The sequence below is a fragment of the Mchenga conophoros genome, linkage group LG2, assembly GCF_057382185.1.
Source record: "Mchenga conophoros isolate Kocher_MC1m ecotype Shallow Benthic linkage group LG2, M_conophoros_male_GT1.1, whole genome shotgun sequence".
NCBI classification, from domain to species: domain Eukaryota; kingdom Metazoa; phylum Chordata; class Actinopteri; order Cichliformes; family Cichlidae; genus Mchenga; species Mchenga conophoros.
In genome coordinates, this window is record NC_140527.1 from 21623434 (window position 1) to 21647359 (window position 23926).

The 23926-nt window shown below is 42.5% G+C and overlaps 1 protein-coding gene across 1 annotated transcript in view; it reads left to right on the plus strand.

Moving 5' to 3' along the window:
• The first annotated feature begins 7934 nt into the window (after nucleotides 1-7934).
• The window catches only part of LOC146581890 (matrix-remodeling-associated protein 5), a 29750-nt gene continuing 13758 nt past the window's right edge, over nucleotides 7935-23926 (plus strand). Inside the window, exons 1-4 of the mRNA XM_085287876.1 lie at nucleotides 7935-8349; nucleotides 15325-15450; nucleotides 15542-15678; nucleotides 23366-23495. Coding sequence (XP_085144002.1) covers nucleotides 15364-15450; nucleotides 15542-15678; nucleotides 23366-23495 — 354 coding nt within the window. The 5' untranslated portion in view covers nucleotides 7935-8349; nucleotides 15325-15363. The remainder of the gene's footprint in view (nucleotides 8350-15324; nucleotides 15451-15541; nucleotides 15679-23365; nucleotides 23496-23926) is intronic.

Below are 23926 nucleotides of genomic sequence, written 5' to 3' on the forward strand. Positions count from 1 at the left end.
CAGAACACTGAAAACGTGACCTCTGAGCAGTAAAACCCACTTTATGTGACTTGTGAAAATATTCTATGAGGCACACCAAAAAATTCTCCTGATCATTAAATTGCTAATAATTTTAGGAATACCACAAGACTGAGTAACATCAAGCTTCATGAAACAAACAGAAACCTGTTGAAGCAGGCACGGCTGAATTACAGTTCGCAAGTGTTCACAAATGTTGAGAAGCTCCACTTCCCTCAGGAGATTTTTATGAAAATGAATTCTTCTCATGACCTTTACTTTTATGTAATTGATACAACTTTAATACTCATAATAATTCCTTTGATGCACCTGGAAATTATGTAAATTCAACACAGCTCATAAAACCTAACAGAGGCAGGAGCATGTTTCCTAATAACAATTAGGAAATGATGTGAATGCGTTTTGTAATGTTTACTTCATTTTGTCCTCATGTAATGGAAGCTACGTGATAGCGTGTTCATGTAATTTTGTTTGAAGATCAATTTCATGCTTTCTGTCGACTTCCAGTGTTTCAATTCAATTCAGTTTTATTTATACAGCCCCAAATCACAACAACAGTCACCTCAAGGTGCTTTATATATATTAGACCCTACAACACGTTTTCAACTTCTGGATGTGGTTAGATGTGCAGCAGACCATATCCATCTTCAAGTTGGTGACTTGTCACTGAGCAGTTTTTTTCTTTTTTTTTTGTCCTTTTGTGGTGGACCACTGGAGGGCTCCACTCACACCCAGTTCTCAGGAAGTGTTGCTGTGTTTTGGAGGGAAAAGTATTCAGTTGTGTGGTGATGAGGAATAAACGAGGAGTGTTAATCGAGAGCTCTCGTGTCGTCTGTGTTTACCTCCACACTTTTTCTAATTTTTCTAAGGTGTAAATACACTTGCTGCCCTGGAATCATGAGCTTTGGAGAGGGTTGGGATTTTTAAAGGGCAGCAATCACATATGCTGATGGCTCAGGGTTAGGGCAAGATACTTGTCATCAATAATGAGTTAGCCATCACAAGGTATACAAATATTTGACAATGCAGAATATTTTAACTTACAAAATTCCTCCTAAAAATGATTATTATCATTATTTTTCTCAAAAAGCAGAAACTTGACCTGCTAAAAATAAAAGACATTTGCAACACACTGTAAATGCTTTATAGCCCGTTGGCTGATGGAATCTTGGCTCCGTGAAAAAGCTGGCGATGAAGAGAAGAGAGAAAGTGCGTGACAAGAGAGAAAAGATGGGAGACATACAGGTGCTTCACTTCCTGCAGATACATCAACACAGCTGGGCTGGATAATAATGCGCAGAGTTGAAAGAAGAGAGTGGACAGGACTGGTACCAAAAATACAGAATGATAAAGAGAAATGAAGGAAGGAAACCAGACCCATGAGACACAAACATGTTCACAAACAGATCGACACCTGACAGGCACGACGAGGTATTTGCAGCTTTCAAACAAAGTCTGAGAGAATTGTTACTGTTCTTCTTTGTGTCACTGTCACCTTTGTACGGTTGACCTTTGTGGAGCTGAGGCTGATCACAACCCTTTAGCTCTGACTAGTGCAAAAAAAAAAAAGCAATGCATGTTAGAAAATGCCAGACATGCCAGACATCGTGGTTTGGGAACAGCTGTGTGAAGGACCAAAAAGCTCTCCAGAGAGTGATCCGTACAGCAGAACGCTGCTGCAGGATTGCTCTCCCCCCGCTTCAGGACACCTACACCAGGAGATGCCGGACTAGAGCAGCGCAGATACTGAAGGACCCGTCCCATCCAGGCAACAAACTGTTCCAACTTCTGCAATCTGGTAGAAGGTTCCGCATCTTCCGGGCAAGGACAGAGAGACTCAAGAGGAGCTTCTATCCCCAAGCCATCCGTGCCCTAAACACACACACCCGCCCTCTCACATCATCTATAATTGACTGAGACAGGACTCTCTTCCAAACACTCTAAACCAAGGCACAATGTACATTTCAATTCCTTTAATTTTAAATATGTTTATATTGTCTATCCTGTAAAATAGTCAGATGTCTATTCATATTAATGTACAGAATTCACCTGCTTGCTGCTACTACTGCACATTCACGCATAATGTTCTTCCTCTACACCCCCCCCCCAATTTTTGCACATGTCGAGGAGCGTGTCAGGCTACATTTCACTGTGTGTTATACTTGTATAACTATGCATGTGACAAATAAAGAACCTTGAACCTTGAACAAGCAACTTCGTCTGCTTTTAGATTAAATTCATCAAGACTTATTGTTACTGACCTGTCTGAGACCTGTTTGACTCTTAAGTAACATATCGCAGCGCTTTCACTGTAATAGCGTCTGTTAAATGGTCAGTGGTGTGGAGGTGTCACAAGCAGGAGACAGCTTAAACTGTTTTCATTTACGGCGTTTATAGTATCAGGTATCACTACTTGTTTAGGGTAAAAATAATTATGCTGGATAATTTTACCTTAACCCTAAAAACACGTAAAATAACTTACTTTTTAAACTGACCATGGTAATGAGGTAACATATTTTACATGGTCTCAGTTCACTTTAGGTTTTTTCTGATAGCCCACAGTTAAGCTTAAATTCTAACATACTAAGTTGCTAATATATCAGTGTGAACAAGGTAAACATAGTTAGAATAATGTGTCCCAGGAATCCCAGGGGTTATTGTTGGGGGCTTTTTGTCTCCTGCTAGGGTCTCCCATGGCAAATTGGACCTGGGTGAGGAAGTAGACAAAGAGCGAGTTAACTGATCCTCGGCTACTGAGAATAGCAACTGGGACATGGAATGTCACGTCTCTGGTGGGGAAGGAGCCTGAGTTAATGCGTGAGGCTGAGAGATACCGGCTCGATACAGTCGTGCTCACCTCAACGCACGGCTTGGACTCAGAAACCAGTCTCCTGGGAGGGACTGGACTCCGTCTCAGCCTGAAGTTGCCCTTGGTCGAGGTGATGGCCTTGCGTGGGTATCTTAGTATCCCCTCGGCTTGCTGCCTTTATATTGGGGTTTTTCCCAGTGGATCAGAGGGTTTGTTCCCTGCACCTTCAGGTACAGGTCCTGATTGTCCTCTGCGCTTGTGCACTGAACAACAGTTCAGAGTACTGTGTCATCCGCTGAGAGACTTCAACGCTCATGTGGGCAATGGCAGTGAGACGTGGAGGGGTGTGATTGGGAGGAACCCGAGCGGTGTTCTGTTACTGGACTTCTGACCACAGTTTGTCCATGACAAACACCATGTTCGAAAATAAGGGTGTCCATGAGTGCACGTGGCACCAGGACACTCCAGGCCGCAGGTCGATGATTGATTTCGTAATCTTATTATCAGATCTTCAGTCTTATATTCTAGATACTCAGGTGAAGAGTGCTGCTGATATGTCATCTGATCATCACTAGCTGATGAGTTGAATCAGGTGCAGAGGAGGATGCTGGACAGACGTGGGGCACCTAAACGTATAGTGAGGGTGCCCTGGGAAGGCCTGGCAGAGGCCCTGTGCGCAAGATCTCCAACTCCCACCGATTCAATTTAATTCAATTCAATTTTATTTATATAGCGCCAAATCACAACAAAAGTCGCCTCAAGGCGCTTCATCACTACCACCACCAGCAGAGCCTCAACAGCATTCCAAAGGAGACTGGGGACATCGAGTCTGAATGGACCATGTTCAGCATCTCCAGTGCTGAAGCTGCTGAGCTGTGACCACAAGGTGGTTGGGGCCTGTGGTGGTGGTAACCCCCAAACCAGATGATGGCTCTACCTGCTGACTTCGACTGAGAACTTCATCAGGCCACCGCCATTGGGATCTCCTTAATCCCACTGGGTCGTCTTCCATAGAGGAAGCAGAGTCTGGGGACGACTCATCTATCTCCAGCAATGAGGTCACTGAACAACTCGCTGGTGGTAGGGCTCCTGGGTCGCTCTGACTTCCTGAAGGCTCTGGATATTGTAGGGCTGTCTTGGTTGACACACCTCTACAATGTTACGTGGAGATCAGGGGCGTTACCTCTGGATGGGAACCACCATCCCGATCTGCCAATCTTTAAGAAGGGGGACCGCAGAGTGTGCTCCAACTTTACAGCCTTACTAAACTATGTTTATGTTTTATATTTTTGTTTAAAAATTGAATATTCTCATTCACCTACTTTATTGTACACCTGATTGTCATGAACCGAAGTTCCACGCACAAGCTGGACCCAGGAGCAGAACACACACACACAGCGGTACGAGAGAACAAAAAATAAACTTTATTATAACTGAGGGTGTCCCGGGAGGGTAGAAGGGAAAAAAAACGCACGGAACCAGAAAAACCGAGGGACCGGGAGGTGAATCGCGCAGGAACGCCGAGAGCGGGACTGTGGGAGGCTGAAACAGAAAAAGGAAAAAAGGATTATTGGGGTGCGGGAAAACGGCAGCATACGAGGGGAAGTAGAGTACGCGTCTTACGATGATAGCGGGGCCGAGGGAACCGGAGGGAGGGGTGAGGGTCCGTGGGGAGAAGCTTCAGAAAGGTCGAGGCGGCTGGGGCTGATTGTGATCCAAATTCCGGACAGGCAGGTGGACAGGCTGGTGGCTCAAACACGCCGAGCTGTGATCTGAGTATACAAGGCAGAGTTAGTGTTAGTTCACACGGATAGGTTTACATAAGGGCTTTCCCGCAGGTGTACGTTACCGCTGAAGGACGACTACGGACTGGCGTGGAGCAGCAGGCTGGGCAGGATTAAATAGTCCACCTGGTGATCGCCCGGGATGGGATGCAGGTGTGGAGTTAGCAGCCACGCCCACGGGAGTGGGCATCCCATCAGCACCTCGGACGCCGGGCCGCGGACCATGACACTGATATCACTTTGCCCCACCATATATGCTTATAGAGCCAGATTGCATCTGAGAGCACCTACTGACACTGTCATTGGACAATTCCACCTTCTCTGGAGCTGTAAAATTTAAATAATGATAATAAAAAAAATTTTTTTAAAAACTGGTATGGAGCCCAGCAGCTGAATCACAGCATCAGCTAAACCACAGTCAACAAGTGAATAATCTACCTGATAATATGTAGAACAGAGCCTCCCCTCCACTAAACCTATTACAAATACACTAGAGACTTCTTTTCAAATGTGTGTAATCACTTTCTTAGTCTACAGGAGTGTATTATAGGGCAAAGAGACAAAGAGAAAGGGAAAATGGCTTATAGACATATAAGAGGTGTTTAGGTGAAGCACAAAGAAAGAGAACTTGAGAGCTTACGGGATTACTGCTCCAGGAACAGAGAGGAAGATCACCAGAACATCATACAAAAGTTAAGACAGAATAACAAAGCTTTAATCTGAAGTCTTTGGCCGAGAGTCTCAATAGACAAAGAAAACAAGTGAAATCCTACACCGAGGCAGAGAATGCTCCCAGTGATGGGAAAACAGCATTTTGCTGAAGGTCTTTTTCCATAGCGTTTTATGTGTGGGTGTGAGACGCATCACATTCAGACATGGTCAGACAAGTGTCTCCTAGGACATTCCCGCAACTGGTAAATAAGAAAAAAAAAGATTTTAAATGGCTGAAGATGAGCTGGAAAAAATAAAATCTCACACACATCTAAAAATTATTAAGAAAGAGGGAAAAAATAGAACGTCAAAAACGTTTTTTTATGTATTGATTAAAGAAAGTGACAGAACAATAATGGGGAGACTTGGCGGAATGGAACTGGCACCAGAGACTATCATTAGTATGATAAGCTAACGAGTGAAATATGTGTTTGCATGTGTGCGCACATGTGCAGTTGATAGAAAAATGAAGAAATTAAAGAGTGATGCAAAATTATAGCTATTTCTTGATTAGAGATACTCGAGGATTGGCAAAGTAGAAATGAATGTACTTACACTGGGATGCATAGAAAAAAACCCAAACAACTAATTTAATAGTAATAATTTAAAAATACTGCAAATAGAGACAAAAAGTTCACTTCATATTTTGGTATGCTCTATAGTTTGTCAAATATGGCTAAAATAATATAATATGGAAACTGGGACTGAGAATAAATATGTGCTAACATATAGTATTTTCCTGTTAGTTTTTTTTTAACATATGTTACAATACCTAAGGTTAAAAAAATTATAGAAGAAATGGGGAAACATTACAGCTTAACATTTTACATTTTTACCCGTTTACTGTAGCTGATATCCATCCACTCGTGTTAACTAATTAAGGTAGGTTGAATCATTCAAGGCCATTTTATGTAGCATTTTTTCACTGTGTTCTCTTGATACTGGAAGTCCCTGTACTTTTCTCTCTGAGCAGAGCTACACATATGTAGACCTACAGTTGTATGTCTGCGTGTGCACAGCTAAATGTTAACATTACCTGGCAACAACACACGCTTCAAGGACAACATTAAATTTCTGAGAATAACTTTATTGCCCAAATTATGTACTGGCTGTCACCATCTTGGATTTCTAGCAATAGAAATAAGCTTGATTAGATGAGACAACAGAGTGCATTGGCTAACCAAACTTGCTAGCATTAGCACTCAATACCCGCTAATTCACGCTGCAATGCATGCAATAAAAGAAGCAAATAAATTATAGAATTTTACTCACTGAAACATGTTAGTACAGTTAATTGCACAGAATGCCATAAACATAATAAGAATGCACTAAAACTAAGAGAAAACCAAGGAGGCCTAGCTTAGTAACTAGATTTGGCTTAGGTGTCAATTACCAGCCCGAAGCTGCAAACTTGCCAAAAAACTTTGTACCCAAACGGGCTGTACCCATACAATAACTTAATACTATGAAACAAACAAGTTGTACATCGGAGATGAAGAAGTCTTTGCTATTATAAAACTAATGTCCTCAGAAGCTCATCGTTCCAGCAGCGTTCCTGTTTGTTTGCTTCTTGAAATGTTTTTCAGTTTTTCCAAGAAGAAAAAACTGATGAAAAAACTGCACAAAATATAAAGTCAAGACCCAGCCCCCTCGTAAATGTAATTATTTGTACTGTGTGGCTTCAGTTTTGGATTCTAAGTTCATGGACAGGAGAAATTTTGAGTATAATAAGAATAATATTCTCCAATGGAGGAATGCAGGGAGGTGGGGTGGAGAGAACAGAAAGCAAAATATTTCTCTGAGTGTTTTACAAGCTTTAGCTTGCACTTTTAAACCTCACATTATTGGCCTAAGCTAGGTGAAGTAAACTACATAAAAGTGAAATGATAGGAGGGGCTGGAGAACAAAAGAGCTCTGCAACAAAAGGCCTATTCATATTGACGTGTTTAGTTAGTTGCTTAGATCTTTCCAAATAGTAACAATAAGATCAAATCTATTACAGTTTACATAACACATCTAATATTCATGTTTAGCCAAGGTGTACCGCAGTCCAGACTTCATGTTTCTATGAGGTAAAAAGAAAATTCTGTCTTCAGGCCTGTAAAAACGGCTGTGTCCACAGAGCGCAGGTACGGTGCCACAGTGTTAGAACAGCAGGTATTTCATACAGCATCAGGGCTTAAGGCACAATTGAACAGCTCAAATGTCCCCATCTTGTTTAATTCGTTGTAAATCTTATGTAGGCAGATCAAATGAATAACACTGAATACCTGCCAAGTTCTGCAAAGAGAGAGTCGGCGTGTGTAGCCGCAGGCTCGATATCTGTGGACAGGTTATGATAATTGGCTAATATGCATTCACACACTGTAATATACCTCAGGAGGGGGGAGGAAGCTAGAGAGGGAGCGTTGGAAAGGTGAAAGGGTGTAACGAGAAAAACAGGCAGAGACAACAGAGAAAGAATGTTGCGATAGAGAGACGAGTAAAAACTAAGACAGATGGAGGAGTGACAGAAAACAGCAAAAAGGAAAAGAAAGTGATCTGTTTCTACCAGGACAGTCTGCATGAAGTGGAAGTCGAGCCTCAAAGAGGGAATAGCGAGGAATGGTTAAAGACAGAGTGGAATAGGAGATGAATAAAGGAGGTGAAGGAGGGAGCGTAGGTGTAGAAGGGGATGGAGAAGCAGCATTCCTGACTGCACAGTTACAGAAAGGCACGGGAAAATGGAAAAGCAGTTAAACTGAAATCCAGATGCCTCAGAGACCAGCAGAGGGTCAAACTAATCCACACACACACACAGACAGAGCGCTCCATCCCCTCTTTTACTGCCTCCTTCTCAGACCTCGGGACATTGGTGGCTTTACAAATCAGCAAACATCATCAGGACTAGAACATCAACTGGATCCTTTTTTTCTTGTCTACACCTGGTTTTCTTGTAAAGCTTTGTATCCTGCAGCCAAAACAAAGGACTTTGTCTATTTTGTACTAAAGCTGTTTATGTTTTCCATCTTCTAGAGGAATTTTCAGGTGAGTCTCTGGTGGTTTTTCCTAATGAGAACTTGTTAAATGCTCCCAGATGCAGTTGTTTGAGTTGAAGTTTCAGGATGCCGTTTTCTACGTAGAACACTGACTGTAATTTTCTCCAATTAAGAGGTTTGAAATGTGACTCTTGACTCTTAATTTCTATGTTTAACAATTGGACGTTGTCTAATAAGAGTCCAAAGACAGTAAACATGATCGTTTTAGAGCCGCTTTGGCCACCAGTGTCACAGTAATTCATCTGTTTGTTGGCTTGTATAGAATTAAATTTGCCATTCTTTTGTCCACAAGTCTTAATAAAGCTGTGAATTAGCTCTCACATAAATAATGTGACATGCATGCCCACAGCCCACCAAGGTGTCCAAAGAGCAAACGTTTATACATGATTTACTATGTGCGAGACAGACTTATGTGAGACCAAATCTTTGTTTACTATAACCGGGTCCTTTGGCAACATGCATTTTAATCATACTGGTACAAATGAGCACTTCAGGCAAACAGACGGTCAACATGAATACACAGTTTAGTATTTGTTAGAAACGGCTCTGTTTTAATGACTAATGAGGACCAGCTTTCAGAAATAAGACTTCTACACTCTAAAAAGACGCAACAACAGCATTTAGATTAGCTGTAAAGTCAGCTAAGCTTCCCTTCATCCACATGCTAAGCTAAAACTATAAGAGATTTACACCTAGTACTTGGAGGGAAACCAAAACAAAAACTTTCTTCTCAACCTTCATAGTAGCAAAACCAACATAGAGCCTTTTTGTGCAATACACACATTCAATTATCATTTTGCTGTAGCTCAAGAGGCAAAGCATCCATCGTGGTGTGAACTTGTGTGAATGTTAGACAGAAAAAGCATAGCAAACAGTGCCTGTGTGAATGAGGCAAGTTGCATAAAGTTCTTTGAGCGCTCAGGTAGAACAGAAAAGTGCTGCGTACGTTCTAGTCCATTTACCATTTCTTCCCTTATGAGCTGATTAGGCGTTAATAAAGAATCATAACCGCAACATCAATCAGTAAATGTCCATCCATCCATTCGCTTCCGCTTATCCTTTTCAGGGTCGCGGGGGGCGCTGGAGCCTATCCCAGCTGTCATAGGGCGAAAGGCGGGGTACACCCTGGACAGGTCGCCAGTCTGTCGCAATCAGTAAATGTAACCATTATAATTGCTAGATGACCTTATGTAGACAGGGTTAGTATCTAATGGCAACACTCGGTACATAATGTTGAAAGAGATTTCTGAATGAGGATATATGGGCAGCACATGATCGCAGGCCTACAGACGTGCATGGAAAACATGTGGGAATCATATTGTAGTCCTCTCCTGACATGTGTTATCTTGAATAAAGCAGCTGTGACTTGGCTGACTGTCAGCATAATGCTTTTGACATAAAGATGTATTGGCTTTACTCCGACATTCTTCTTTTTTTTTTTTATAATTCAAGTATTTGTTAGATTTTGCATTTTATAACAGCAAATACAAAGATGCAGCAACCAAAAGCAAGAAGCAAACAAACAAAAACAAACAAAAAAAACAAAAAACAACAACAAAACAAAACAAAAACAAAACAGTGAGGTTTTAACATATGTTGTATTAAGATCAAATGTCCAAGTCATGGAGACTTGTAGGTGCAAAAATGGTCCCACTGTTCCACCGCAGCTTCCGTCACATGATGTATTTTTCCCTACTCCGGCATTCTTAAAAGAATAATCAAAGTGAGAGGGATCTGACTTTTGATCAGTCTTCAGTGGCGGATCATTGGCTAACAGTACTTTTACCCTAACAACACAATTAAGGCTGGGAGATATAGTATGACAAGCTCTAAAGACTTGCTTGTAGTAGGAAACTGTAAACTACATTCAGTAGCTTACTTGCACTGAAAAGCAATGAGCCTACCCGACTCTGTTACTGTTGTCGCCACATCTGTTCAACTAAAACTCTAGCCTATCACGCCATAAGAAAAGCACCTCAAAGTACTTTTGCAATTGCACATCTTGGATATATAGTAACTACCTTGGAATGTGTTGACTTTGAATACTGACTAAAGCTTAGTGTTGATGTCGAGAGTTGCTGATACCTTGATTCGATACATTCCACCAGTACACAGGAGAAGTCGCTAGCAAATATTTTGATGTTGAATGACCGCTGGCTTACCATCCTTTCTGCTCCATAAGGAAATATTCTATTGTCCCCTTTCTTAGCTCACCATCTGCTCTTTATGAATATTGTCTGGACCTCTATCCTGTACTTACTGGGAAGAAGATGTTTGTACACAAGAATGTGAATTCTGTTCAGTTAATATCTAAAGTATAACAAAATAGAAACAGTCATTTGTTTTGTTTTAGTATTTACAAAACAAAACAAACTGTGTCAGAGTAACTGTGTTTTTTTAAAGGTTTCATGAAAATACTCTATAGCTTACTGCAGGATAAATAGGTTAGTTTGCTGTGCTGTGCTGGGTTTAAAGTGTGTGTGAGAGTGCAGAGTGGCTGTGGTGTTCATGGTCAGAGTTAGGTTACATAAAGGGCAGAGATGAACTTGAAGTTAAGTTGGTTGTATAGTGTAAAGTATAAAGACAGCATAAACAAGGACTGTCAGTGTAGAGGATGGAAATCAGCCAGGACGACTCATAAAACATCTGCTAACATCTGGTTGAATTCAGACGTGTACACCCACAAAGAGCAGCAGGTCAGCTGATCACAGCCTGTACGTGATTCTTTTATTAGAATAAAATTTAGATTGAAATAAAAGTTGTATTCCCATCTACTAATATTATTTATTATTGCATTAATGTAGCACAAGGTTCAGTTAGATTGGCATAAAAATATGTGGTAGAATTGTCCTTCAAGGATCTACTTTGTTACTTTGAGTACTTTTCAGAGCCTGCACTTTTTAACTTTTACTGGCGTAAAGAAGTTGAGTCAGTACTTCAACTTTTACTTTGCTTTTCACAGTAGTATCTGTACTTCTACTTGAGTAGAGAATGTCTGCACTTTTGTCACCTCTGCTAAGCAGGAGCAGCAATCTGCTACGAACCAAAGCAATCACAAGGAGTGTTTTCCCACATTTCTCCCTTGTGACCAGTGTTTGCTGGGTGGTCTTGAAACAGTCTCTAGGCCTGTGTGACTGGGGCCGTACAGCTGTGATCTTACAAGTTAACATCAAGTAGTTAGTGGTCACAAACCTCGTGTTTGAACAAACAAAAAAACTCTTTATGTGATTCGGGAAAAGTAACATCTCATAAAAGAAGCCAAGTGGCGTATTATATAGAGTTTCTTTGCACACTCCACACAAGGATAATCCATGTGCCGAAGTGTAAAGTGTTAGCAAAGTTGGTTTTCTATTGACCTAAATAGAAAACCAACTTTACAGGTTACAGTATAGTTTTCTTTGCTTCATTCACTCAAGGTGTTTAAAAGTGCAGTGGAGATGAAAAGAACTGAATGGCTATAAGACAGCATGACCATATACAAAGACATAAAGGAAAGATTGATGTATTTTGGCAGTGATATAAAGAAAAAAACCTTTTTCCAGGAAACACGTGAAATTGATAAGAAACAGAGTTTTGTGCTCTGCCCCTTTCAGGAGGTATATGCATTTAATCTCTGTCGGGAGGAAGCCTGAAACAGGTGCTTTATGGTTGCATAGTTCAGGGAAACCCTTTTCTCATCTCCTCGTGTGTTTTCTCATGCCTCTGTTTTTTAATCTTCTTCTCTTTTGTATTTTTTTCCTTTCATCGACCTCTTGCCCTCTCTCACTTTACACTTTAATTTCCAGCTTTTACTTTTTGTTTCCAGCAGAGAAATGTTAAAGGTGTTAAAGAAAGGGTAAAACACTTCTTTACCCTTTCTTCTTTTCCTCTGTGATCAGCATATCCATTCACATTGGAGACTGAGACCAAACGGACACCTTTACTGGACTATAAAATCTATGCAGGAGCTGTCGATGAAACTGGCTCCTAGTTTTTAAGTTTTATGACGTGAAGTTGCTGCTCAGGTATGTGTAACACCCAATAAACTGTAACAAAACTGCTTTTAACATGTCATTGAAAGCACAGAATGGATGTTTGAAGCTACGTGGACATTTATTGTGAATACTGTGATATCATACTTGACCCCAAAGCTCCAGAGATTATTTTCCTTAGCCCCTGAACTCTTCGTGGAGGACACATTTTTCCCTGTAACCCAAACTGCTGCTATCATACTAAGACTGAGCAGGATATTTCAGGGCTCAAAAGCCTCATGGCAAGGTTGTAGACCAGGGGTGTCAAACATAAGGTCTGGGGGCCAGAATTGGCTCAGCAAAGACTCCAATCTGGCCCACTGGACAGATTTGAAAAATGAGAGGGAGGGCATAGAATAATTTGTCATAAAAAAGTAATTAAGTAACTGTTTTGTTAATAATCTAATATAGAAGTGTCTGTCTGTCACAATGGGTCTTCTATCTTTTTTGTTTCCTTTAGTTTTGCACATTTATTTCTTACAATTTAAACCAACAGCAGGATTTCTTTATCATGTAGAAAAACTCTAGAAGTACTGTTGAAAATGGCCTTCATGTTCTTATAGGGACATAGCTTAAGGATTAAATGTGTGGTTAGAAGTCTTTATGCTGACAGAACAGGGGGTTTCACGGGTCGGGCAGCTTAAGATCAAAGCGGACCGTATGTGACCCACCATGTAAAACGAGTTTGACATCCTTCCTGTAGATGTCCAATTCACGTTCCCACGGTTGTATCCGCTTTTTTGCAGGTCTTTGGCGACACAGAGGGAATGATTTAGAAAACTTAGCCAATGCAGAGGTCCATGAGATGTACTCGTGTGTGGTCTTTGAAAAAGTTTGTGTAGGTTAAATTGGTCAATAAGTCGCTTTGGACGGAAAGCAGAAGTCACCACAAAGAGGAAGACGTGTGGAAAAAAGCAAAAACATGAAAGGCCAAGAAGCATAGATCAGAAGCTCACAATGGCTGAAATGGTTTGGTGTTTAACACTCCATTTCACTCCGACTTGTGCATTCTTAGACACGTGGGCTAAACCGAGAGACCAGCAGCTACGCAGACATAAACAGGAGTAGCCCCCATGATCAGGCGAGACTGTCCCATCACAGCTACAACATGTAGACGTAGGTCTCTACAGCTTCTTCCCACTACGAGTGATATACTTTGCTGGGTCGTTTAGTCTTGTTATTATGAAATTTAAACTATTCCTGGAACCTCAAAATCATGCAGAATGTTTTATTTTAACTACAAAAGGGGAAAAATATTGTTTTTGACACAGAACGGTCCATTTAGGTCTTTTTCCCGCTTGTGTGTGAACAGATTCTTTATTTTGATTAAAACTGTCATGACTAAATCCAGGTGATGATGACCTGACCTCTGTAGTAGCAAGAAAAATGAGAAGTGCACGATTGTAGATTTGTGTTGCAATGATAATAAAAAATCAAATTTCACGTTGTAGGACCTCCTGTCAAACACACACGCACACACAACCAGCTGTTAGATGAATCAGCCTGCCTTCGAGGGACGAGAGCACAGAGACACACAAGGAAACTAGAAACCCTTAAATGGCCTCAAATGACTTAAAATATGCTCGTGATGTTTGGTTCTATCTGTTCTCTTCCTTTATTTGTATCTTGGCTAACTATGTAGCAATATCACGTGCACGTGGGATTCAGTGTGTGTGTGTTTTTATTGTGCTTGGTTGTATGTAATTGGCATGTATTGTTCTCAAAGGAGCATGTTTAAACTAGGCTAATGGCTGCCAAGCGCCCTGGCACTGCAGCGAGCTACGGCTGACAAGTTTCCAGTGTTAAGTAGTTATTTTCCATTCCACTGTTTATTGTATTTCATTCTATCCTGTTCTATTTATTTGAGGTGACTTATTAAAATATTAAAACCAAGTGCAGCCATTGTTTTTACACGACTATGTTGGTTATGAGAGGATTTACAGGCTACTGTGGTGACGGACAGGATTAAACCAAGTGCACTAACCTCTCCAGGATGTTTCGTCCACCTTGAGGCTGAATAGTTTGGCACGACAAGAACTACTGTCGACTTTTTCTCACGACTCTCATTTCCTTTCTCACTGCTTCTCATGCTTTGAATGCTACCGGTGTTCTTTCCTCTGTCTCTTCCATCACCTTGGGCTTGTGGAAACGGTTACTGATGCGATTTAATTTGAGAGACATTATGGTCATTTACATTTTTACTTTCATCATAGCTCCTTAAATCTCAAATGAAATCTAAATGTAAAACGAGAAAGGGTGAGAAAGGATTCAAAAACTTAGAAGGCACTAAAAACTTCAAACGGCACTGTCATTAACTTTAACATTTAACATGCTAGCAGAGGCCTGCAGAGTCTGAGGTGAAGTTGTTGTAGTTTCTCTGAGCACTTCTCAGACCTTCAGGTGACTTTGCTGGGATATCCTCTCCAGATTCGGGCTTTGCATTAAGACAAACCTGAATGGTCCAAACCAGCAAAATGCCAAAACTTCAGCTTTTATAGGGGATCAGTTAATGAAGTGCGTTTGATTAGAGCAGCTGGCTGCTACTTTCCTTCTGAACTCCTGTGCAAGCAGGAGCACTGTACTTGGTGTGTGTGTGTGTGTGGGGGGGGGGGGTTCCTGTGAAATCTGTCTGTTTCACATGACTGTAGTTGGCCAAAGAATCTGCTGTATTGCATCCTTCATTATTTAAGGATTTTTGCTCTGCAGCTGAACACACCTACGAAATAAAAAAGTTTTTATCATTACATCTTTCCTAATAGTTTGACAGCTTATTCTATCAGCAGTCCATTCCAGCATGCGCTAAGCAAGAGTGTGGTAGTCTGATGGTTTCCGCTACAATATCATCTACTCCGCACACGGATCAATATAAAGAAAAGAGTGTGTTATGTGATCATGTTCGTAAGGTACACGGCACTGCGAGAGATCTTTTTGTTAACACAAATCTGCACCAACAGGTGTGTTCATGACGTGATCAGTCAAACAGCCATCCAGTCATGGCACTGTGGTGGTGCGCCAAGGTCGCCCGCAGCCTGGCTACAGCGTGGTTTTCCCTGCTCCTTTCATCACTGCTGTGGCAAATGGTAAAAAAATGTATAGAGGCCCATTTGTCTTCTGAATTTCTACATTTGCCTGATATCACTCCATAGATTTCTTCCTTTAAACTTCCTCTAGATCATTCCTGTCCACACCGTCCCATCCTGCCCCCGGAGCTGCAGCTGTCCAGGTGTCAGAGAGGTCCACTGTACGTTCAGACACCTCACCAGTATACCAAAAACTCTTCCTAAGGACACAGAGCGGCTGAACCTGGGGTAAGATCCCACACACACTAAGACACAATTACCAAATGTCAGTCCAAGGGGAAGAAAACTAAACACATGAAGCCGTGTGGAATGCCATGGTCTTGTTTTCTTTCTGTAACTAATGATCGAGCTGCCTCGCAAACCAAGTCATGATAAATATTTACAATTGTTTTAATGACATTAATCTTAAATCTTAACCTCTCTTGTGTAATGGCGCCAGTGAGGTCGGCTGCCGTGCTGGATGCTCTGTCCTAACTTCTCCACTTTTTGCAGTTTTTCGTCACTTTTTGCTATATCTGCGATAATCTTGCATGGGCATCATGCAAAACACACAAATCCGCTACAGTAGAGACACTTTGGTTTCTATTGGTTTGCAATACACGAACATTTCACCATGTTTAACTCCGGACCCAACCTGGCCAAAGGAGATCCTGAGAGAGAACAAAGGACGCGACCCTAAGCGACGGCCTCGAGGTAAAAGAGCCGGCATCAGGAACAGGCTACGGGCTCGCGCACACCGCGCACCCATGCCCAGTATCCTGCTAGCCAATGTTCAATCCATCAAGAACAAGCTTGATGACCTCAGAGCCAGAATCAAGTTCCAGAGAGACATTCGGGACTGCAACCTCCTCTGCTTTACCGAGACTTGGCTGAACCCAGCGATACCAGACCACGCCGTGCAGCCGACGGGGTTCTTTTCGGTTTACCGCATGGACAGGACAATGGAGTCGGGGAAGAAAAGAGGTGGTGGAGTATGTTTGATGGTGAACAACAGATGGTGCGACAGCACAAACATCTCCCCACTCACACGCTCTTGCTCGCCCAATCTGGAGCTATTGATCGTTAAGTGTCGCCCTTTCACTGCGGTCATTGCCTGCGCTGTTTACATTCCGCCTCACGCGGACTCGGACACTGCCTTATGTGAGCTACATGAGGCTCTCACACATCAGCAAACACTTCACCAAGATGCCGCACTCATTGTTATGGGAGATTTTAACAGAGTGAATCTCAAACGGACATTTCACAACCTTCACCAGCAGATCAACTGCCCCACCCGGGGCACGAGGACATTAGACCACTGCTACACCCCGTTCAAGAACTGTTACAAGGCTCAGCCCCTGCCGGCATTTGGAAAATCGGACCATTCCGCCATCTTCCTCATACCTGCTTACAAACAAAGGATAAAGCAGCATCCACCAATCAGGAGGGAGGTCGCTCGCTGGACGGACCAATCGGTGGCCGCGCTGCAGGACGCACTGGATGACGCAGACTGGGACATGTTTCGGCGCAGCTCTGATGACATCAACATGTTTACGGAAGCGGTTGTGGGATTTATCGGGAAACTAGTGGACGACACAGCAGAAAGAACTATCATCCGAACGTTTCCCAACCAGAAGCCGTGGGTGGATAAAAACATCCGCGACGCTCTGAGATCACGCACCGCTGCCTACAATGAAGGGCTTGTCTCCGGTAATATGGACCTATACAAGGCTGCGTCCTACAACGTGCGCAGCGCGGTCCGAAAGGCAAAGCGGAGCTACGGGGAAAAACTAGAGTCACAGCTACGACAGTGCGACTCTAGGAGCCTGTGGAAAGGACTGCGGACTATAACGGACTATAAACGACCAGCTTCTTCAATGATGAATGCAGATGCTTCACTGGCTGATGAGCTGAACACGTTTTATGCTCGCTTCGACGCCGCAGCAATTAAAACAACAAACGGCTGCGCGCGCTCGGAGTGCACCAGTGAAGAAAATGCATTCGTCATCACAGAGCATGCCGTGAGGAACACCTTCAGGAGGGTGAACACCAGGAAGGCAGCAGGACCAGATGCAATCCCTGGCCGGGTCCTTAGAGCCTGCGCTGATCAACTAGCACCGGTGTTCACGGAGATCTTCAACCTCTCCCTGGCCCAAGCAGTGGTTCCCACGTGCTTCAAACGGTCCATTATTGTCCCTGTTCCAAAGAAACAACAGCCCGCTTGCCACAATGACTACCGTCCAGTAGCACTGACTTCAATTGTGATGAAGTGTTTTGAAAGACTGATGAGAGATCACATCACTTCTTCACTTCCTCCCACCATCGACTCACTTCAGTTTGCTTACCGGACTAATCGTTCCACAGACGATGCCATATCTCACCTGCTCCAGACTTCCCTGAGTCACCTGGACACTGGCAGAGGGAATTATGTTAGGATGCTGTTCGTGGACTACAGTTCAGCATTCAACACAATAATTCCCTCTAAGCTTTTCACCAAGTTGACGGATCTAGGACTCAGCTCATCACTGTGTCAGTGGATCCTCAACTTCCTCACAGACAGACCCCAATCAGTGAGGGTGGGAAAACGAGTCTCCCCCTCCATCTCACTCAGCACTGGAGTGCCTCAGGGCTGTGTTTTAAGCCCCCTGCTGTACTCACTGTACACTTATGACTGTGTAGCCACATCCGACACCACCTCCATTGTCAAGTTTGCTGACGACACTGCTGTTGTGGGCCTGATCTCCGACAACATCGAGACGGCCTACCTGGAGGAGATTAGGAACCTGGAGACCTGGTGCCAGGAGAATAACCTCCTCCTAAACGTCAGCAAGACTAAGGAGCTGATCGTAGACTTCACTACAAAGCAGGCGAGGAATTACAAACCCCTCATCATCAGTGGCACGCCAGTGGAGAGAGTGGACAGTTTCCGATACCTGGGTGTCCACATCACTCAGGACCTGTCATGGTCCTGCCACATCAACACCCTGGTTAAGAAAGCCCGTCAGCGTCTCTTCTTCCTCAGAAGACTTAGAGACTTCCATCTGCCACTGAAGGTGCTCAAGAACTTCTACTCCTGCACCATCGAGAGCATCCTGACGGCAAACATCTGCACCTGGTTTGGGAACAGCACCAAGCAGGACAGACGAGATCTGCAAAGAGTGGTGCGCTCGGCAGAACGCATCATTCAATCAGAGCTCCCTGACCTGCTGTCCATCTACACCAAGCGGTGCAAGTCCAAAGCTAGGAAGATTATGATGGACCTCTCCCATCCCAACAATGGACTCTTCTCACTGTTGAGGTCTGGGAAGCGCTTCCGCTCCCTTAAGGCCAAAACAGAGAGAATGAAGAGGAGCTTCTTCCCCCAGGCTATTCGGGGTCTGAACCAGGTGTAGGACTGGACTCTCCCAAACACGTCACTATAAGACTGGACTCTCACACACGTCACCACACGCACCACCACACATTTCCTATAATCCTATAATTTATAATCCTTATCTTTATAATCTCTTCTGCTATTTTCACATTCTTTACTGTAAATTCCTAAGTTAATTTGTAAATTTTTGTAGTAAATTGTAAATATTGTAAAACTTTTCTTCTGTCATTTAATGGTCGGGCATTGTACAGCTACAAGCATTTCACCCCCATGTCATACTGTGTATGGTTGTGTGTGTGTGACAAATAAAATTTGAATTTGAATTTGAATTTGAATTTAAAGAGAGATTACAATCAAGAAGAAGGATTATTGCTTGCCATGCATCTTATCAACCTGCCATATCAACTAAAGAAACCCCAGGCAGCAAGTGGCCCTGGTGCATTTAATATGACAACATTTGCCTTAAGCCCAGAAGATAAGGGCTTAGCACCAGCATGTGGTACTAGAGTAAATCTCCTAATAGCTTCCATGTGGGAATTATGGATAGAGCTTTCACTGCCCTCCAGCACAGTAGGAAAAAAAATCACCAGCCACTGTTTTGTATGTAACACACAGCCTTGTCTAATTATCTTGGCTCCAAACAATACATATCCATCTATCAAACTGCTTGGCAAACAACACTACTGTCCACAGGAGGGGTTTGGGTGTGAGGCTCTGTTTTGGGAAAAACCTTTCACTGCATTTCACGAGTGTAGTTTACTTACTTTTTCATAGATTATTCTATTTATGATACTTTAACTCATTATATGCATCCTAATATAAGTACTTCAGGGGGTATGTGGTCCACTAAGCACCATGCAGTGCCAACCTGCAGTTCACAGGAGGCAAACAGTTTCCATATGGGCTCCTGTTCTGTGTGAAAAGCTATCACGCCGCTGCAGCTGAATCAAAGCATAATGCAGGTTTTACTCTGCAGGGACAGTTACTGAATGAATTAGAGCAAGACAAATAAAAAATTAACATGAAGTTACACCCTTCAGCAAAAACATTTTCACATCTGCAACAATATTGCACATAATATAATGTTGTACAAAGTGCAATCAAAAGTGTACAGGAAAATCTTACCTGATTCAACTGTAGCACAGCAGAGATGCTGGAACCATCTGTACTTTATCTGCTCTGAAATTAAACAAGCAGAGAGCAAACTTCAGCTCCTGTGAATCACTCCTGGGTAGGGATGGGTATCATTTAGGTTTTATCCGATACCAGTACCAAACCGGTACTTTTGAAACGGTGCTCAAACCGGTGCTTAAAGAATGGAGAACACAAAATTGGTCCAAAAACCTCTCATGTTCAGCTCTTTTTTTGTAAAAAGATAACAATGTTAGCCTTTTCTGCAGCTATAGGGCATATGTGGTATCACTCTTGGCTGGAAGCAGTGCTTAAACAATGGAAAAAAACACAAACTTTGTCCAAAAACCTCTCATGTTTAGCTGTTTTCCACTTTTTCTTTGGTCATTTTAGCCTTTTTGGCCAGGGTGAAGGGAGTATCTGCCATCAAACAAGAAGACAGCCGCATGTAACTACGACGGTGTTTGCTAGTTCACCTTACATGCATTAATGTAATAACGTGGTTAGCCTACTCAACGTAAATTACACACGAACAACATTAAGCAACGGCTGCTGCTGCATCATCATCTGTCATCATTTCTGCTACACTGGCAGGGCTAGGGGCCAGGACTCTCGTCTTCGGGTTTTTGGGGGATGTTGCTAACTCCGGGTCCGATAACAGGCACCACACCCACAGTAGATGTGCACGGTCTATGCGTCGCCACGTGTTTCATCGGATTTGAGGTGTTACCTCCTTTGACAGTATCACAGTATCAGCTTAAAGCACTTGTTGCTGCTGAGTTTGCATCTTTTGCTGTGAAGTACAGCCAGACTTTTGATTTGCCTTGGTCATTTTTAATCTGTAGCTCTGCTCTAAAAGAACGTACGTACCTGGACCCGCCTACTATCCTCGGAAATGTAAAATGATTGGCTAGAATCTAAAGTGTATCACAGCTCAGGAAAAAAAAAGCACCGAAATAAAGCACCGAAATGTGCGCTGTTTTTCGGTCTGGTTACTACCGTTTATGTCAGAACCGGTGCCATGATGGCACCGGATACCGGTACCCATCCCTACTCCTGGGTGTAAGAGCTGTATGTACACCAAGGCAGTTTGTAGGTTTCCATGTTTTCTGTTTTGACAGAGAATCGTAGGTAAACACAGGTATTATAAATCACATTAATTAAGGCTTAGAAATGGACTTAACCTTGTTAATGTGATTGGTAACACCTGTGTTTGCCTATAATTTAAAGCAAATGTTACATCATGTACGTAGCCATCAAGCCATTAAAAAGAAAAAAAACGCTGGAAAGAATAAAAACAGTTTTCTACAGAGTATCGGACCTTCTGAGGCTCATGTTAGCTTAGTTTTATAAGCTGCTAGTCAACAACTAAAATTAAAAAGGCTTTTTTCATCTGCTGTATGTCCATCTGAAATGAACCCAGCATTTCTGAAGTTCCCAAAAATCCTGTTTATCTTCTTTAAATGGTGATTATTTTATTAGTCATGCCTCAATTATTCTCCTCTGTTGATTAATTCATTCAGTCATTCCTCTTATACTTCTTTGAAGTCTGCCACTGGGTGGGATATGCATACTTGATGCATATGTGAAGGCCTGATTTAAGACCCTTTCACATAGGGAACGGCATGCACTGCGCTGACCGCTAGCTGGAGCGAACGGACCAAAAATTGTTGTGCGTTCTGCCTGAAAGCGTTGGCACTGTCTCTGCTAGTGAAGAGTGTGTTGTTTCTGCAACAGTCCTTTCCTCCCGAGGTCCCTGTGCCCAGGTGGACTTGATCTCAACAGCTCTGGACTGCACTGATGTGTACTTACATTTCTACGGCGGTGCACGTTGGATTACATCACAGGTGTTTACTGTCTGATGATGAAATATATGTTCCATAGAGTAAAGTGGACCCTAGGGGACTCGTAGTTTAATCAAGGCTTTAACCACTACGTGTTTGATGTTTCACTAGGAAGCTTAGTACGACCAGCAGCCATGCTTACACCTGAACTCTTGACAATAATGTCTACAGTCATTTGTCTGAACTGTTGTCACCATCGGACAAAGATGCAAACTGTCCCATTGGAAAATAAACTCCATTTAGTTTAAGAGACCATTTTAGGAGCTGCCTGGGTAGAGCATAGAGGCCACATGTCTTTCACTTGTTGATTGTAAAAGTTCAGAGGACAAATGACTTGTGCTTTTCTTACACGGGCTCAGTCAGACATTATAAGATGTACTCGGACGCTTGCATGGCAGCGTTTGTTTAACGTTCACTCAGACTAAATCAGACATGAGTGTTCCTACAGCTACAGCTCTCCAAAGTGAAGCCAAGAAACACTCAGGGCTACGATGCGAGAGCGAAGGCTTACGATTCCATATTGACTCCTGATGACTTTGTGTGTGGCGGCGACGTCTATAGTATTAGGAACAAAGGGAATTTCGGCAGGACACTGCACAGACAATACATTTGGAAGGGGACCATGAGCCTTTAGGGAACAAACAGATTTAAAACTTCCGATGACGGGACCACCCTGAAAATAGGGTGGAAGGATTTTAACTCTAAATGTTCACACCAGACATGTTTGGGTGTTTTATTTAGACTCTTGGGCCTGTTTCCTTTAGTGTAGGTTTAGAGACATGCAGTTTGAATTCAAAAGAAAACTGCGGGTTTCCACTGTCTTTCAAAGGAACTGTTCAGTAAATGGACCGCCTACAGCACAGGGGACTGCTGTAGCACATGGGGATTTAAAGCTGTAAGGAGATGGAGGCTGACTTCTAAACACCAAGTAGTCTAACATACTTGAGACTCGTATAGTCGATGTGGGGCTGAGGATGTAGCTGTTTCTGATAAATGTTGACATGAATGAATGTATGGACAAAAGTGCATGGCCACATACACGCTACACTTAAAGGAGCCATGAAGCACCAGCTCAGTTTTTGTGTTGATGTTGATGCCAGAAGAGGTTTTGAGGAGGTTTGCAGAGTGGTTTTGCATGGCAAAGCTATATGAAAAGTTCATAACCAGTTACTGGAAATGCTGACATATCATGATCATTTTGTCTTTTTTTTTTTTTTACTCTGGAACTGTTAGAAATAATAGAAATAATATCTTAGAAAACTGCGCCTACTTTCTGAACATGTTAGGCTACTTCCTGTTCCACATTGGTGCTGTTTTAGATCTTCTTTGTAAAGAAGATAAATCACTTGAATCTGCACATGCGTTTCCTCTGATTTAAAAATAGGAAAGCTTTAAGGAGGAAAAAACCATTGTGGGTCAAAGTCTGTCTGAACACTCTCTGTCACCCTTCATTCTTTCCACTTGTCAGTCCTTCAAGCATTTTCCTTTTATCTGAAAGGTCACATTTACACACATAGATTGCTGAATATTGTTGCCTTCTTCGCCTTATGCCATAACAGTACCTGGTCCTGTTTGTTTTCTCTAACAGATATAACAGCCTGACGGAGGTGGAGGGGTCTGAATTCAGGTCACTGCGGCAGCTAGAAATGCTCATGTTGCATGGCAACGACATTAACATGGTTCATCCTGGAGCTTTTTACAGCCTGAGATCACTACAGGTACAGTTTGTCTCTTTGTATACATCACATTCATATCTTGACCCTGTTTATTACAGTTGGTATAAACAGAAGGAACTGCTGCTTTTATCAAAATAAAAAGTCAAAACTCACTGGACTCAAACTTGATTAGGTCATAAGTGGAAATTTCATTCAACAGCCAAGTTTACTTCTGCATCACACTCTGTAGATCAGATGGTTTTTCTCTTTCTACCAGTGACATTAAATGTTTTTTATGGAAACACAGATTACAATGAAGAAATGATAAGTGTAAAAGAAACGAACACTAATGGCATACAGTGTATGCACAGAGTTCAATCTTCTCCTGTGTAAACCACATATAAGCCAGTAATTAGCTGTTCTTTGATTGCTTGACTAAAGTTGCAATGAGTCCTGTTGGGTCCAGATGGATCTGATCAACGCCTAAATTAGCT